At 41.1% G+C, this 16,804-nt stretch overlaps 1 protein-coding gene across 6 annotated transcripts in view; it reads left to right on the forward strand.

The window, feature by feature from the left end:
* abi3bpa (ABI family, member 3 (NESH) binding protein a) overlaps window positions 1–14,453 on the forward strand; it is a 29,079-nt gene extending 14,626 nt beyond the window's left edge. For 3 of the 6 annotated variants that reach the window (XM_019257417.2, XM_019257418.2, XM_027291262.1), the window contains 12 exons: window positions 3,846–4,031; window positions 4,766–4,831; window positions 7,583–7,645; window positions 8,613–8,735; window positions 9,116–9,205; window positions 9,315–9,524; window positions 9,694–9,799; window positions 10,792–10,871; window positions 11,462–11,491; window positions 11,625–11,783; window positions 13,127–13,249; window positions 13,334–14,453. In XM_019257417.2, coding sequence (XP_019112962.2) covers window positions 3,846–4,031; window positions 4,766–4,831; window positions 7,583–7,645; window positions 8,613–8,735; window positions 9,116–9,205; window positions 9,315–9,524; window positions 9,694–9,799; window positions 10,792–10,871; window positions 11,462–11,491; window positions 11,625–11,783; window positions 13,127–13,249; window positions 13,334–13,449 — 1,352 coding nt within the window. In that variant the 3' untranslated portion in view covers window positions 13,450–14,453. Of the gene's footprint in view, window positions 1–1,266; window positions 3,040–3,359; window positions 3,438–3,845; window positions 4,032–4,765; window positions 4,832–7,582; window positions 7,646–8,612; window positions 8,736–9,115; window positions 9,206–9,314; window positions 9,525–9,693; window positions 9,800–10,791; window positions 10,872–11,461; window positions 11,492–11,624; window positions 11,784–13,126; window positions 13,250–13,333 lie in introns of all 6 variants that reach the window. The other 3 variants (XM_027291261.1, XM_019257415.2, XM_019257416.2) reach the window with 3 other exon arrangements.
* Window positions 14,454–16,804: the final 2,351 nt, after the last annotated feature.

Below are 16,804 nucleotides of genomic sequence, written 5' to 3' on the forward strand. Positions count from 1 at the left end.
TTCATTGTCTGTCGTTTCTCCAGTCTTGCATCAGTCAATGACACGATATATAATTTCATATTTTGTGCACTTTCACTACTTTGTTTTATTATTTACAGTATGATTATTCATCACCAGTTTTGCTGATTACAAATTCAAGGCTTTTGCTTTTAATGCAGCGCAGGCGATGGTGTTCAGTCTTGCATGACAGAACTGCATGCACCAGACATTTCTCTCTCTCTCTTCAACAGGAACTTGAGCAGACTTTTTAATCTTCCTTTTCTTGTACTCTTTTCTTGGTATTATCCTGTCATTATGTGTCTCCAACATTTACCTTCCATTATATTGGCAAGTAACCTTAATTCTTTTTAAATAATGCTAGAGTTTAGTCATACAAATGCTATGTCCCAATTCAGGGTCTGGATACATCTGATACATCATCACCTGTTGAAGTGAAACTCTAAGTTTAGGGAACATGAAAGCCATTTGGTATTTTCCACCTTTGGAGGATTCAGTCCCTGCATTGTGGCACAGCTATAGTTTCCATTTCTTTTAATATATGGGAAACAATTCCAGGAAATAATCATTTGTCCAATTTTGTGATCACTGTTCTTGGTTGGTTGGTTATTTCCACTGACTTAGCCAACAACCCAGTATTTTAAACATACATGGCCTTAAAGTTGAGTACTAAAGGAATGTTTGCTTTGTCTTCCCTTGTTTTTTCTCTCTTTCTTATTTTCCTCTTTTCCTCTGAGGTGAGAATCTGATCAGATTGAACAATCAATTTAGAATGGACCATCAAAATCCTACAGCAAGTCATCAATCAGTAACTATTAAACCCTTGTGTGTCATAGCCTGTTAGAGGCACAGCCAATGGATTTGGATGGCTGTCGCTCACAGGCATCCTGGCCGTGGTAGCTGAATCTGTCTGTAGTAACACGGCTGTTACATTCCAAATACCTCCATATGGTCTGTCTGCCTTTGAAATTAGACCCCCTCTATCAGATTAGTGCCAGGTAGAAGTTATTGTGTAACCTGTGCTTCAGTCCAAGATTAGCTCTGTGAAATCTCGGGCCAGTAGCTGTTGGCACTTCTGCTGATCTAAATTTCAGCTGCTCCTTAACTGCTTTTGTGTCTTGCTTTCATATTTTTCTAGACAATAAAAAGAGATTTTGTTTTATTTGATTTTGTAAAATAACCTTACCTATAGAATATTCTATTTGAAATTATATTTTCCAGCACAGTTGTGGCTTCATGGCCATATTTTCTCTTTCTCACACAACTCAGGGGGACAAGAGCAAGACCACTCCAGATCTATCTTGCCTCCTTTCCTGGAGGTCCCAATAACTCCTAAACTTCATCCTCCACTACACATTACAGCCACCATGGCGTCTGTGCCAGTCCCCCAGACAAATGTGGATAAGCATGGAGGGCAATCTCTGAGTCAACCAAAACAAAAGCCCCAATCCCAACCAAACCTCAAGCTCCAGCCGCAGTATCGACCACAACCAAAGCCCCTAACCAAAAAACCTAAACCAAAGCCTCAACCTCATCCAACCCAACCCCAACCCCTTTTCCAAACTCATCCACAACCTCAGTCAACATTCCAGTCCACACCCCATACCCAACCACAACCCCAACCAACATCCCAGACCTTACTCCAGACCCAACCAACATCCCAGACCTTACTCCAGACCCAACCAGATCCCCAACCCCAACCAACATCCCAGGCAGTACTCCAGACCCAACCCCAACAAACATCCCGGCCCAGACTTGAGACCCAACCACAACCCCGACCCCAACCAACATCCCAGCCCAGACTCCAGACTCAACCAGAACCACAAACCCAATCAAAATCCCAGACCATACTCCAGACCCAACCAGAACCCCAACCAACATCCCAGGCAGTACTCCAGACCCAATCCCAACAAACATCCCGACCCAGGCTCAAGACCCAACCACAACCCCGACCCCAACCAACATCCCAGCCCAGACTCCAGACTCAACCAGAACCACAAACCCAATCAACATCCCAGCCCAGATTCCAGATCCAACCAGAACCACAACCCCAATCAACATCCCAGCCCAGACTCCAGTCCCAACCAGAACCCCAACCCACATCCCAGTCCATACTCCAGACCCAACCACAACCCCAACCAACATTCCAAGCTAAACGCCATACCCAACCGCCTCAACCTCAGCCAAGATTCAAGCCCATACTCCAGACCCAATCCCAGACCCAACCCCAATCAACATCTCAGCCCATACTATATATGCAATCTCAGCCCACACTGACATCCAAGCCCATACCCCAGACCCTGCTCCAACCATTAACCCAGCCTATATTTCACACTGAACCTCAATTACAACCTCAAACCACAACCCAGGCTGAACCACAGCCTCAACCAACATTCCAGCCCAAATTCCAGACCCAACCTCAAACACAGCTGTATCTAAAGACTGAGGCCCAGCGTAAAGTTCAATCAACTCCCTGGGCCACAGCTGTTGCACATCGTCATACACCTCAACCAACACTTCAGCACATACCTCAGACCCAACAAACACTACCAAAGATTCACATCCGGCCTCAAACCCAACCACACTCTACAACTCAGCCACCAACCCAAACACAACCTCAACTGAAAATCAATCCACAGCCACAACTCACCACTATGCAGCAATCTAAGGCCCAAACAACACCTAAACCAAATATACATGAATTCAAACCCAAGCACGAGACACAACCTCAACCTCAGAAAACTGTTAATCAACAAAAAAACAACAACAAACAAAACAACAACAAACAAAACAACAACAAACAAAACAACAAACAAAACAACAACAAACAAAACAACAACAAACAAAATAAGCAGCCAAAACATCCAAAAAAGCAGCCAAAGCCGAAGCCCCCAGCAAAAGACCAAAAGCAACCCCACTCAAAGAGTCAGCAGTCACAACCTCCATCTAGGCCCCAACCACAACCTCAACCTGGGCTTCAATCTCAGACCAGGACCTACTCTGATCCCACCAAGGTCACCCCAAGGCAGGCTTTCCCTACGGGTAAAGACCTACTTTTTCCCATCAGCAATCCACACCATCAAGTATTAAGACAATATCAAAAATTATTACATTTTAAAAGGGGCATATTGATTGAAAGTTTGTTTTTCCTATTGAGTTTTTAAACCAGAAAACCAAATAAATACTGTTGTCACAATCTGGTTGATAAATTCCACTCTTACCCTTAGTAGCTATATTGATTTAAAACCTGCAGTCGTGCCATTGTATTTTAACAAACAATGACAGCATATGCCCCCTTTAAAAATCCAAAATATATTATATACATATTATCTTAGATAAATAGTGAGTTTTCTTTCATACAGCTCCTACTCCACGAGGAGAGGGCAAGCCTCTACCAAGACCTGCCCTGGCTACAGAGAAGGCTGATAGTTACAATCAGGGTAAACACCATGACAAGTTCCATGTCCCATTACCATTTCTGCTTTCGTCAAGTCACGTGGAACCCAGTGCTTTCCGTTGTACTTCAAACCATTGGTTGATGTCACTGCTTTCCCCATCTCCATCCTCCATCCTACCACCCTACACCACCCCACCCAATCATTATCCCTGCCTCCATGTGTGCCTCCATTTTCCAGCCCAGCACACTCACCTCACCCTTGCCCATTCACAACCAGAGCAGTCTGTCTAGCTTTCAATCTCATTTACGCCTCTTTATCATTTCATTCATTGTCCACTTTTCTACATTCCTTTTCACTGATGTGCTCTATCATTTATTCCATCTAGGTAAAGCTTTCGAGCTTGGAAGTGGATCATCCCTAACCTCCTCAATTGCCTTTCTGCTCATCTAGGTACTGGCATCAGATCATCTGTTGCTGAAGTTCCTCGTTCTCCCATTAGCTCATCAGTTCCTCAAGCAGGAAGAAACACCACGCTGCCTCGACCCCGGGTTCCTCCTCATTCCACTCGTAATAGTGTCCGACCTTTTCCTCCATCCAAGACATTCACCACCTCTCTCAGCTCCAGCACACCTGGGGGTAATGGAGAACTCTCTTCCTTTCCTCTTATTCTCTCTTCCCAAGTAGCTACCTCAGGTTATCCTCTCCTGTCAGCACTCTCACATGCTCTCATCGCAGCTGTGCATCTACAGAAGAACACAAACAATTTCCTGGCTCTCGGTTTAGCATACGATCACGCAATAGAACGCTTGAACGCTTGTGCCTTTCTCCTTCTTTTGCTTGATCTTCTCCCTTTCACCTCCTCGTACGGTCCATATGTTCTCCTCGCTGTGCCACATGTGCTTGGTGTGTATTTCACAGCTTTACCACAAGCAGCAGTGGCGTCTCTCGGGGTCAGGATCGTTAACATGATTTACGGCCCCTCTCGCTGGCCCAGGTGGGAAGTCTGGCCACAGCACTGGCCAGGGGACACACCACATTTTACACCAACCATGCCAAGCCAAGCACTGTGTAGACAGTACAGCCGCCACAGCCAGTCTCTCTTTTTCTTTTTCCTTCTCTCACTCTGTATCTCTTTCTCTCTCAAACATACCCACACTCTCCCCAAAGAGTTACAGAAGAACAGAGAGTGAGAAATAGTCCAGAACATCTATAAAAGTCTTCAGCGTTATTGTCACTGACGTTCAACAGTAAGAAATAAAAAAAATAGACGATAAAAAAAACTTCTTTTCTCTCTGACTTTCTTTGGTTTTGGTGTGCTTGCAGCAGTGACACAAACCCTTTGATAACAGACCTTTTTCTCCCTCCAACAGCCGATGGGGCGCATCATAGGGGCAATGCTCTTCCTAAACCTGTGGGGTGGTCCAAAGACAAACCTGGTAAAGACAAACCAAGATAACTTTCAGCGTTCCTCACTCACTAACCAAAGAGGCACTGTCATGTCCCGTCCCACAGTCACACTGATCTGCGCTTTCATCACGATCCTCTCACGCTTTGTCTGTCAGCGTGACATGTTGTGTCTGGTCATCGTCTGTGTTGTACGTATTCTACAGGAGCTTCTACTTGACTGAGACTGAAGCAATATATAATTCTAATTTGGGCATATACATGTCCTCTCCTCTTCACATTATTTAGTCTACTGCACATATGGACCTGCAATCGGGAACTGGTTTTAATTAGTCTGAGCATAGCTTTAGCCTGCTTGTTGTGAAAGGTGAGTGTGGTTTGCCCCATTTTTTTTTGGTCAATCACATTGTTTCCATTCTGCCAGGCAGGCTCAGGTAATTATAGTTAATTGAATCCATCTCAAGTTGTAATACAAACCACGTCTGGACCACATGTATTAATGGTGACACTCTTTGCTCACTCCTTGTTGTTCGTGGAGTTGTGAAGAGAGGTTGTGCTTCAGTCCCATGTCACAGCTGGTGTGTGTTATTTCTGGAAACTTTGACGGTTTCAGAGGTCTTCAAGGAGTCATAAGGCTCTCTGGAAGCAGCTCTACAGAAAAGAACAGTCCTGCTGCCTGCCACCCTGCACGCACACATCCAAACACAAACTAAAGTCAGTACCTTTCTAAAAAAAAACACACACACGCAGTTCACGCTGCAGTTTTGTATCGGACACAAGAGCTGGTACAGAGTTTGCTGTTTGTGTGAATTAGAAGAGTTTTACAGCGCTTAGTTTCACATTGGCATCTGCAGGCAGTGGTTTAGTGCAGGTTATGCAAAGGTTTATGAAGATGATTGCATACCCACTTCTAAGTCCGCTCTGAAGTTCTCACTAGGATGGCAAAGGCATGACATAGATGTCCAGTTATCATGCCTGGATGGAGTAAAGGAATAAGTAACTCATCTGTAGGTCAGTATTTATTGCAAAATCTGCACCTTCTCTATAACTTATGTTGATTTCATAATGATCCCTACTCCCTGAAGTCAAGCAGCAGAAGTTGAGTGATAATATGGAAATACTACTGAAGAATATACCCATGCCATCCACCACTGACTACAGGTGTGTCCTGTATTCAGTGTTTCTCTGGACTGGACGTAAATCTTTGCTTTGTTTTGACTGATTGGATGCATTTTCACGGTCTGAGCCTTGAAAAGGAATGACAGAAACCAGCTCTCGCTCCACAGATGCTGTTTTACATCACAGATCTGAGTCTGAGGCACATCAGAGACTCTACTTTCTGTTTAACGTGTGACGGCAAACCAAACACAGCCGCTGTAGAGACTGTAGAACAGCGTCCAGGTCATGGTATATACACCGTAGACATATTGTTTACATGTATATGTACGTCTTATCACATTACATTATGATGACTCACTCTTTTGAGCCGTCAGTCCTTCACTTCATGTACCTGTGTTTTGTATTTGTATATCTTAAGACTGGCATCTAAGTTACTCCATCATCAAATTGTCTGACTTTACGTACAAACATATGTTTGCCATTAGCTGTCAGTTATACCATGTGTGAGTCAGAGGCACCGCAAGGATGTATTCTTGGTATTAATCAGAGAGACTTGTTGGCAGATGTTGTTTCAGTTTGTCTTGATAGCTTCAACTCTTTTTCCCGGGGGGGACATCACTGATTTATGCTGACCAGCAGAAGGTCAGCTCCAGAGCTGGGGAAATTAAACAAAAACAAAAAGTGTGTTTTGGCCTCAACGATTGGACATTTGCAGAATCTTGTTGACAGAATGAGCATTAATGAATCTCTGAGATAAGGAAATGACGAAGGGAGTGGATAAATCACAGCAGTTAAGATGGATTACCCCAAAACAACTCAGATATGAAACACAAGAAGGAAACTTCATGTGTCGAGCCTCCCAGAGCTTCTCCACCTCCTCCTAAGATATCACAACAAAGATTTAGGAAGATTATGCTTTTTTAACAGCATTAAATCATGACAGAACTCCCATGGTAGACAGCTTGTAGCTGAGATGCTTTCATTACAAAGCCTCGCTCTTCCTCATGATTACAGTTCACTAAAGCTAATTAATTCCTTGTGTTTACCCGTATCATTAAAGCAGTTTAGAGGGAAGCTGATCTGGTCTTCGTCTCACAAAGCTTGGCTCGATGTATATTTTATTTTCTCTGTGGTGCAGGAATTTTGTGGAAAATTTGGACATCCAAAATAATTTTTCATAGAAGGAAATCAAAATCAAAAAAATTGGAGCTGCTGCCTACTTTTCCTGTTCAAGATTTACTAAAGATTTTTAAATTCCTCAGTTATTCCGCTGGGGATTTAGGGTGAGTGTTTAAAGCGCCGATTTATAGTTTCGTGGTTATTAAACTCTTGACATGGTTTTCATTAGTCAGAGACCATGGCAGCACTTCACAAAGTGACTTTTAAGCATTTCACATCTGCTTGGCTTTATGTGCTTTATTGTTGCTTGTATTACTGCCTGTGTTTGTGTACTCATTTTAGAATACACAAATATCACCGCGGTCTTCTGCCGTGCTAAAAAAGCTCTTTAAACTCGACATTCTTTCATTGTTATTGCACTATAAAAAAATAACCAGTCACCACTTGTTTTCAGTTTTGTGTCTCTTCTTTAGTGTCGACCTGTTTTGCTTTTTCAACGTGATTATTATCTGAACTGGATTCTTGTTTTCCATAATTCCTTGCAGTTCTGCGTCCAGCTCTTCCCGACAACAAGAGAACCAACCTGGTGGGCAAACCAAGTGACCATGGTGAGGGCAACAGTAACGGGTGTATTGACCACTGAACACTGCTGTTCACCCAAGAACACGCCTAATAAGCAACTTGACCTAAAGTCTGTGTAAAGGCAACTCTGAGATTCTTTCAAAACACATTAAATATGTTGGAAAATAGTTCCTGAAAAGATTTTGAATGATATATCACTGAGTTAGAGGTTCAAACTGTTTTCCACCAGTTTTCAGGATTTCTTTGGGCGGTTGGCTCGATGAACTGCTTAGCTCAGCACAAATACTGGAAGCAGCGGGAAGCAAACTAACTAAGAAAACTCTCCAGGATGTCATTGTCTTGAGCCCTTTTGATGTAATTCCTCAACGAGCATCACTTGTTTTTGTCCATCTTGTATTTCACATCTTTTTAAGCTAAGCCAAGCTTGCTAAATTCACTCCTCGAAGCTTTGAAAGCGTGACAGTACCCTTGTTTATTTATCATTCCCACATGAAGCCAATTTATTCAACATTAGTTCTACTACACATTCTTCCATGAGGTCAAGTCCTCCATTAAAGTTTGAGAACAGCCGTCTTATCCTGTGCAAACAAAAGCATGCAGAACAGAACAGCATTCGTAACATTACAGCTCATCTCAGCGATCTGTCACCCAGCTTTCTGTCACACTCTCTCTGTGACACATTTCTATCTCTGTTCCTTCTGCACAAAGCCAAAACGTGTGAGTAACTGCAAAAGTTCTGAGCATCTGGGCATCTTTGGTCTCAGCAGATGTATCCTGGCAGACCTTTTTTAGCCTTTTAAGAGCACGAGAGATATTACTGAACAAGCTGATCTCTGATCTTTCAGCAGCCAGGAAAAGGCCACTGAGTTGCTCAGTGAAGATGGCCAGAGCAGATGGATCACAACTGTGTATGACTGTGAGTCAGATGATAAGGTTGAAGAACTGATCTCTCCTCCTCCTCCTCCTCCTCCTCCTCCTCCTCTCTGTCCTCAGCTAAACCCATGGACCTGAAACAAGGAGACAAGGAGTCCATCTTGAAGCCATTCGCTCTGGTCACCGCTAAGCCCAAGCAAGAGCGCAGACAGCAGACAACCACCTCTGCCCCGGCAGTAAACAGTACGAGTGACTTCATCACTTTCCATGTATTTTAGGATGAAAGTTAGGACTTGTTATCATAACTGCTTTCATACCCTGCAGGCAAAATCCAGTACCTCAATGAACAAAAGAAAATATGTGATGAAAAAAGGGTTTTTTGAGGAGGAGATTTTTTGGCAGTGTAGCTTGCAGGTGTGTGTGGTACTAAGCAAAAGAAAGAAAGGAAAACATTTTCAATATTAATAGGCAGACAAAGAACCAAGTGCAGGCCAGAGCAGGTGCTGGGTTGGCTGGTTGTTGACAAGGGCCAGAGCTATAAAACCCGAGGACAGAAAGAGCTGCCAGGGACTGCTGGCACATCAAACTAACCCCTAACTCCTCTCTCCTGTTTCCTTTTTAAGTCAGCCGTTTTGACATAAATGAAAACTCCTCCATATTCAGTAACTTGCCTGCGTCAGAATTAGACATCATGGGCAAGAGGCGCTTTGTAGGTAAGACTTCTCCCCCGCAGGTTTAAACAACACTCTTCACTGTTGCATGAATAAATGGTGAAAAAGGGGTAGCGTGAGTAACTCCTGCTTTTATCGTACCCGTCTGCAGCTCCTCATGTGGTCTACAAGACCGATAAGAAGCCAGACGAGCCTTGCTCCATCACCTCCTCCCTCGCTTATTTCCCCGATGAGGAGGGCAACGATCAGAACGTGACAGGTCCTCCTCGCGTGCCTCCCTCCAACCTCACCGTGGTTACTGTAGAGGGCTGCCCGTCTTTCGTCATCCTTGACTGGGAGAAGTCTGACAATGAAACCACAGGTATGGTAACTACAAAGAATAAGCTTATTCAGAGATACTCTTGGCTTGCCAGTCGCCTTGTGCATCACCAATGATGAAGCATGCATTATTATAGATGCATCAATATGTTCTTGCAATGCATAGACTGTTATAGCAGACTATGACTTGACTAAGACTTCTTTGATGACAGAGTATGAAGTTGTATCCACCACTAAAGGACCAAACGGACATGAGGTGTCCGTACTGACAACCAACCAGACACACACAGCTGTGGAGAATCTCAAACCAGAGAGCAGGTACGTGACTCATACAAACCAAGAAGAAAGGTGACACACTGCCTTAATATTTTTCCCGCCCCCCCCAGTCTTCCAGTTGGTCACTGAGTATTGTCAACCTCAGTTTAATTTAGATAGCATAGCAATCTGTACGGCATGCGACACCCTCTGTTCTTAGACTCGTCATTTGGATGAGGAAATAGTGGAAGACGCCTCAAGAAACAGAGCAACAAGAGGAGGGATCCCCTCCCAGGACGTGCAGCTTGCAGTAGATATCATGTGTAGGCCTAAAGACTATGAAAATGACAGACATGAAGACCTGGAACCAAAAGCATAACTCCACCATTCACATAGATAAGTAAGGAAACATACACAGAGGGAGAGAGGCCAACAAGGGCAGTGAAGAAGAAGATTCTTTTACTAAACGTGGATGTAAACAATGCAGGTTGCATTCATCGTGTCTGTTAGACCTCGAGGATACACACAATGAAATGTAAATATTAACTTTGTTTACAAGGAAACTCCAGGGCACCTTTAACAAAACACTGTATGATTCAACTATCAGCTGATTACATTAGCACGCTTCACTGTACATCTCATCAACAGAGGAGTATTCAATGGCACTGAGAGGCTGTTAGTGAGCTCTGTTCAACAGTATTGTGTATTCACTTGTACTTCTGCAGGCCGTGCAGTGAATTGTGTTTGAAAAAAAACAAAGCAACACAAAAACTGAGGAAATCTGGGTGGAGGGGGGGTCACTGGGTTTTTAATTAGATCTCAGCATCTGGAGTCTCAGAACCTCACCAAGAACCCTCCCTGGGTTGGGTTGGGCTGGGTTTGCTGTCCCAACTTCTGCCAAGACATCTGAAAGCAGCACGTGGAATAACCATCATCTCTGTTTGAGTATGAGTATGAGTGTGTGTGTGTGTGTATTCCTAGCCGTCAAGTTCTGGAGTGGAAAGTTAAAAAACTCCTCAAAGTTTGAATCATGCCTTTTATTCCCTTTTTTTCAGTTATGAATTTAAAGTAACACCAAAGAACGAACTGGGACCGGGACCCTCCAGTGATCCCGTGTCTTTCAGCACAGAATCAGGCAAGTTCACCAAAGTCATACTAGAGGAAACTCCTGATAAACCCAGACGTGTTTGCTCTGACAGAAGAGACCAATTAGTTGCACGTTGATGCCACTGTGTACGTTGCTAATTATCAGACTGTGATTGCTTTGAATCTGAGAAACTGGTTCTCTTAGGCAGTTGTTAGTCTAATGATTTCAACATGGCACTGGGAACTGACTGATTAGGACTCAAGGGTCCTGTCAGCTCACCAGATGTCCTCTAAGGCTCATTTCTAATGGATGGATATCATCCACCTGGTGATCGGAGCGCTCCCTGAACAAAGCTAAATTTACACCAATCATAAAGCAGCTGAAGTACGGCCCTGAGTCGACCAAATTTTTCTAAACTCACAATGACAACATTGAGAGGGGAATGCTTTGCTTAACTGGCCTCCTGCCCTTGTGCAATCAAAGCGCTGCCTGTTGGGGCTGAACATTGTAATGCCAAATGGGCTCTGATACAAGTCTGGGTTTGTCTAGCACAATAATCCAACATGTCTCATGACTATGTGTTGACTCCAATTTGTGTTGATGACGTTAGTCATTGCGTCTTTCTCTCATGTTTGCAGCGGATCCACGAGTAAGCGAACACGTGTCAGGTAAATGTTGTCTTTTCTCTTTTTGTTAGGATGTTCCCGCAAAGTTAAGATATTTAAAATGTTGAACCGCAAAGTTAAGATATTTAAAATGTTGAACCTTTGCCTCTAAATTCTTCTGAACTCTTCCTCACAGGAAAAGATGCCATTTGGACTCAGTTCCCGTTTAAATCCGATGCCTACTCTGAATGCAATGGAAAGCAATACGTCAAGAGAACCTGGTACCGAAAGTTTGTTGGCATTCAGCTCTGCAACTCCCTGAGATACAAGATCTACCTGAGCGACTCTCTCAATGGTAATTACAGATTGAAACAACAGTGAACTCTGCAGCTGCTCAGGGTAAATGAATCACAGCAATTTACAGCTGGAGCGAGTTGCTGCCCCGAGGACAGAAGTTCAAGTATCTTGGGGTCTTGGTCATGAGCGATGGGAAAATTGACTGTAAGATGGACCGGTGCGTTGGTGCGGCGTCTGCAGTACTGCTGACGCTGTATCGGACTGTTGTGGTTCAGAGGGAGCTGAACTGGAAGGTCTTGATTTTTCATTCCATCCACATCCACCCTCACCTATGGTCATGAACTTTGGGTAGTGACGGAACAAACGAGAGTGCAGATACAAGCAGCCAAAATGAGTTCCTACCATTGAGTGGCTTTCATTGGAAGTAATGCTGCTAAACTAACCCTGTTACAGAATTTTTAGGTTTACTACTGTGTAGACAAAGTTGCTAACAAGCTGGTTTGACTGTTTTTTAGACCCAAAATGGGTTAGGTTGACTTTAGCATAGTTATGGTAAATTTGAAAATTAGGTCAGATGACTTTATTAATCTCCGGATGGCAAATTATTTTTGTCAAACGTGACACACAGTGACAAATAGCAAGATGACATGGGAAAAACATACAACAGTAATAACCACAGACATTGGACCTATTTTCTGGGAGGGGGTGCTGTTGTTACCAGGACCTGATCAGGGTTGGACTGAGAACAAAAAGTGTCTTGAGATTATTCCTCAGTTCATTTTTAATCAAGTGCTGTGCTAAAACATGATCGGAGCGCTACAAAAAACTGGTTGTATGACCCAGTTTACAGTTTTTTTATACGTCTACAGCTTTTCTCGGGATCAAACTGAGAATGTTCAAATACACATAACTTTATGTCCGAGGTATGTGTAGCAAAGGTTTGTCTTTGTCTCAAACTTTCTGTCTTAATTTCATTTGACTGTTTCCAATCTTGAGTCATATCTCAGAAAGTATCAGGTCACTCATCTTGGCATCCGTAACCAGTCCATCAACACATTTTTGAGACTACTAAAAGCACCAAACAAGGGATGAATCAGGACTCACTTTATTTATAGAACCAACCTTTCTCACAATCATTGCATAAAACATAACACTGACCACAAACGTTCTGATAGAGAACATTTGAAAGCTTTTTAGTCACCCCAAAGGACTTAAATTGCCCGAGACCTGGACTGAGTACAATTAGCTGATAATAAACCGTAATCAGTAATCAATACACAACCATTAATCAACGTTAGACTTAACAGTTACATAGTGTGCCAGGAACATTTTTTGGGGTTGCTTGGCAGCAGTACAGCCCCCCTTATAACCAGCAATCTACTTCCTCTGTCGTCTCTGTAGGGAAGTTCTACAACATTGGAGATCAGACGGGGCACGGTGAGGACCATTGTCAATTTGTGGACTCCTTCCTGGACGGACGGACTGGCAGCCAGATGTTTGCTGACCAGCTACCAAGCAGGCCAGGTATTTTGGTTTCGCCATGACCAATAACCATCATAGTTATTAAGATGTGTAGACTCTTATCCATCTTCTGTGTCTTTGTTCCAGGGTTTTATAGAGCGGTGAGACAGGAACCTGTCAGCTTCGGAGAGATCGGAGGGAAGTCACACGTTACTTACGTAGGCTGGTACGAGTGTGGCACGCCCATACCTGGGAAGTGGTAAGACCCCGCAAGGCTGTCCAGGAAGGATGCCTTCCTTGGTTGTGAGGAAGACAAAGACGCCTGACTAGGCCTTGAAGGGTGGTGGGCCTTTCTTTCATGTTACCATGGACACTTTCATGTTACATGGGTCTGTCTGTTTGAACTCTGCCTACTCTCCCAGGTACGAACCTGTACAGGACTTTTAGGTGTTACCAACCTCCATTGAGTTCATTTGTAACATTGATCTTAAATTCTGTATAACAGACAAAAGAACGCAGGAGTTTAAGTGAACCAAAATGTTGAATATACAGTAATCACAGAGAAAATGTTGGGAAGCTGGCTCCCAAAGTGTAATAACTTGTATGATATTATTTATCAAAGGGATCGTTACTGAATATTCTGTGTATGCTCGGGCTTTTGAGATGAGAAAGTAAAAATTGTTCCCAATACTTGCATGTCATGTCATTGGTCATTTGTGTACAGAGAGGTGCAAATCATACTTTGATTGTACATTTGGGCTATGTAAAATAAAAGTACACACAGACATGTAGAATCGACCTTCTGCTGGCCCTAAGGGATTATTAGCAGTTGCAGTTTGCACAGTATTAAACTTTTGTTCATATATGTATATGGTGTGAAATGCAATTTGTATACCAGGGATCACATATTTTGATATATTTCAGGTAAAAGATAAAACAGCTTTAGCCCAAATGTTTCTACGGGGTCACTTGGAAAAAAAAGATTTATGCGTTTGTAATGCTCGTGCAGTCTTGTCCTGTATTTCAGAAAATATTAAAATTTATATAAAAGTGTATAAATGAATAAACTGAGCTTCAATGTGGAAATGACATAAACAAATGACATAATTTATGTTTTTGTGTTCAAATTTACTTCAAAGTGTACATAAAGTTATGAATCATTGGAGAGAAATTGCCAGGGGGTTTTCCACATCTGTTATGACTGCAGTTGTTTTTGATGCACCATGTATGTTTTCAGCAATAAATCTTGTTTTTATATTTACGAATATTCATTTCCATTTGACTTCAATGCCTTTTATGTTGAAGAAAGAAGTGTTTTTTTGGTTTTCGAAGAGTTCTGTCTTGGTTGTAGATCCGTGAAGATATTTCACATCTCCCAATTTTTCTCAAAATTGTCCCATTGATCAAAATTCTGACTTTTTTCTTCAAAATTCTGACTTTTTCCCTCAAGATTCTGAGTTATTTTTCCTCAAAATTGTCTTTTTCATCAAAAAATACTTTCGGACATTTTCTTCAAAATTTTTTGAACTTTTTGCCTTCCAAATTCTTACTTTTCTCTTCAAAATTCTGACTTTTTCTTTAAAATTCTGACTTGATTTCATTAAAATTCTGACGTTTTTTTCATCAAAATTCGGACGTTTTTTTCTTAAATCCTGACATTTTTCATAAAAATTTTGTTTTTCATCAAAAAATTTATTTTTTTCAAAATTGTCTTTTTTCTCAAAATTTTGATTTTTCTCATCAAAATTCAGACTTTTTTTCTTAAAAAATCGGACAGGTTTTCTTCAAATTCTGACTTTTTTTCATCAAGATTCTGACTTTTTTCCTCTCAAAATTCTTACTTTTTTCTTTAAAATTCTGACTTTTTTCTCAAAATTGTCTTTTTTTCATCAAAATTCTGACTTTTTTCATCAAAATGATCTTTTTTCTCAAAATTGTCCTTTTCATCAAAATTCTGACTTTTTCTTCAAAATTCTAACATTTTCCCTCAAGATTGACTTTTTCTTCAAAATTCTGACTTTTTCCCTCAAGATTGACCCTTTCCTCAAAATTGTCTTTTTCATCAAAGTTGTCCTTTTCTTGGAAATTCTCTTTTTTCTCAAAATTCTGACTTTTTTCATCAAAATTCTTTTTTCTCAAAATTGTCCTTTTCATCAAAATTCTGACTTTTTCTTCAAAATTCTAACATTTTCCCTCAAGATTTTTTTCTTCAAAATTCTGACTTTTTTCTCAAAATTGTCTTTTTTCATCAAAATAGTCTTTTTTCTCAAAATTGTCCACTTCATCAAAATTCTTACTTTTCTCTTCAAAATTCAGACTTTTTCTTTAAAATTCTGATTTAATTTATTAAAATTCTGACTTTTTATTCATCAAAATTCTGACTTTTTTTCTTAAATTCTGATGTTTTTCATAAAAATTCTGTTTTTCATCAAAAAATTTATTTTCTTCAAAATTGTCTCTCAAATTCTGCAAGTTTTTTTTTCAAAATCAGATTTTTCCCCCTCAAAATTCTTACTTTTTTCATTGAGATTCTGACTTTTTCTCAAAATTGTCTTTTTTTTCATCAAAATTCTGACTTATTTCCCTCAAAAATCTGTTTTTTTTCATCAAAATTGTCCTTTTCTTCAAAATTCTCTTTTTTCTCAAAATTCTGACTTTTTCCCTCAAGATTGACTTTTTCCTCAAAATTGTCCCTTTCATCAAAATTCTGACTTTTTTCTTAAAAATTCGGACTTTTTCCCTTAAAATTCTTTATCAAAATTCTTTTCTTTCTTCAAAATTCTTTTTTCTCAAAATTCTGTATTTTTCTTCAAACTTCTGCCAGTTTTTCTTAAAAATTCTGACTTTTTCCCCTCAAGATTGACCTTTTCCTCAAAATTGTCTTTTTCCTCAACTTACCTCGACTTTTTTAAATCAAATATTCTGATGTTCATCAAAATTCTGACTTTTTTCATTAATATTCTGACTTTTTTCTTTAAAAATTCTGGCATGTTTAATCAAAATTCAGAAATTTTCTTTAAAATTGGCCCTAATCCTCTGTCGTACTAGAAGCAAACAATTTAAGCTTAACACAAATACTGCTGAAAAACAGGGAGGCAGCTGGCCTGGCCTCATCAACGAAATGCGTCTACCAGGACCCCTAAAGCTCACTACCACACATCTTGAATTTAATATGCACAAAGTGAGTTTGTTAAGTTAGTTAATGGTGCACATTTTGTACCCTTTGGACAATGGCTAGCAGTTCCCTCATTTCCATTTCTAAGTTAACCTTTTGCTGGTAGTAGCCTTGAAAATGTCACTTTTCCTAATGAATGATGCATAGTAACTGTTTCTATGCTTAAATTCTGATCTGAATTGGATGAAATAAAGGACAGGAGGTGTCGTACAAAAATTGAACTCCAGAGATAAACCTGATTTCTAACATTTTTGGCACAGACGAGGTGAAAAGCAACACTAAACACACTCATCTGAATCATTTTTAATAAATGCTATGCGCTCGATTCTTCTCACTCAGCGAGACAGTTTGACACGAACAATCGACCACATACTCGCACGCCACATGTCCCGTCCAACCACAACCCACAGGCAGGAAAGCAAAATAGGGATACCAGCATTACC

Source organism: Larimichthys crocea, chromosome XVIII (assembly GCF_000972845.2).
Source record: "Larimichthys crocea isolate SSNF chromosome XVIII, L_crocea_2.0, whole genome shotgun sequence".
Classification (NCBI taxonomy): domain Eukaryota; kingdom Metazoa; phylum Chordata; class Actinopteri; family Sciaenidae; genus Larimichthys; species Larimichthys crocea.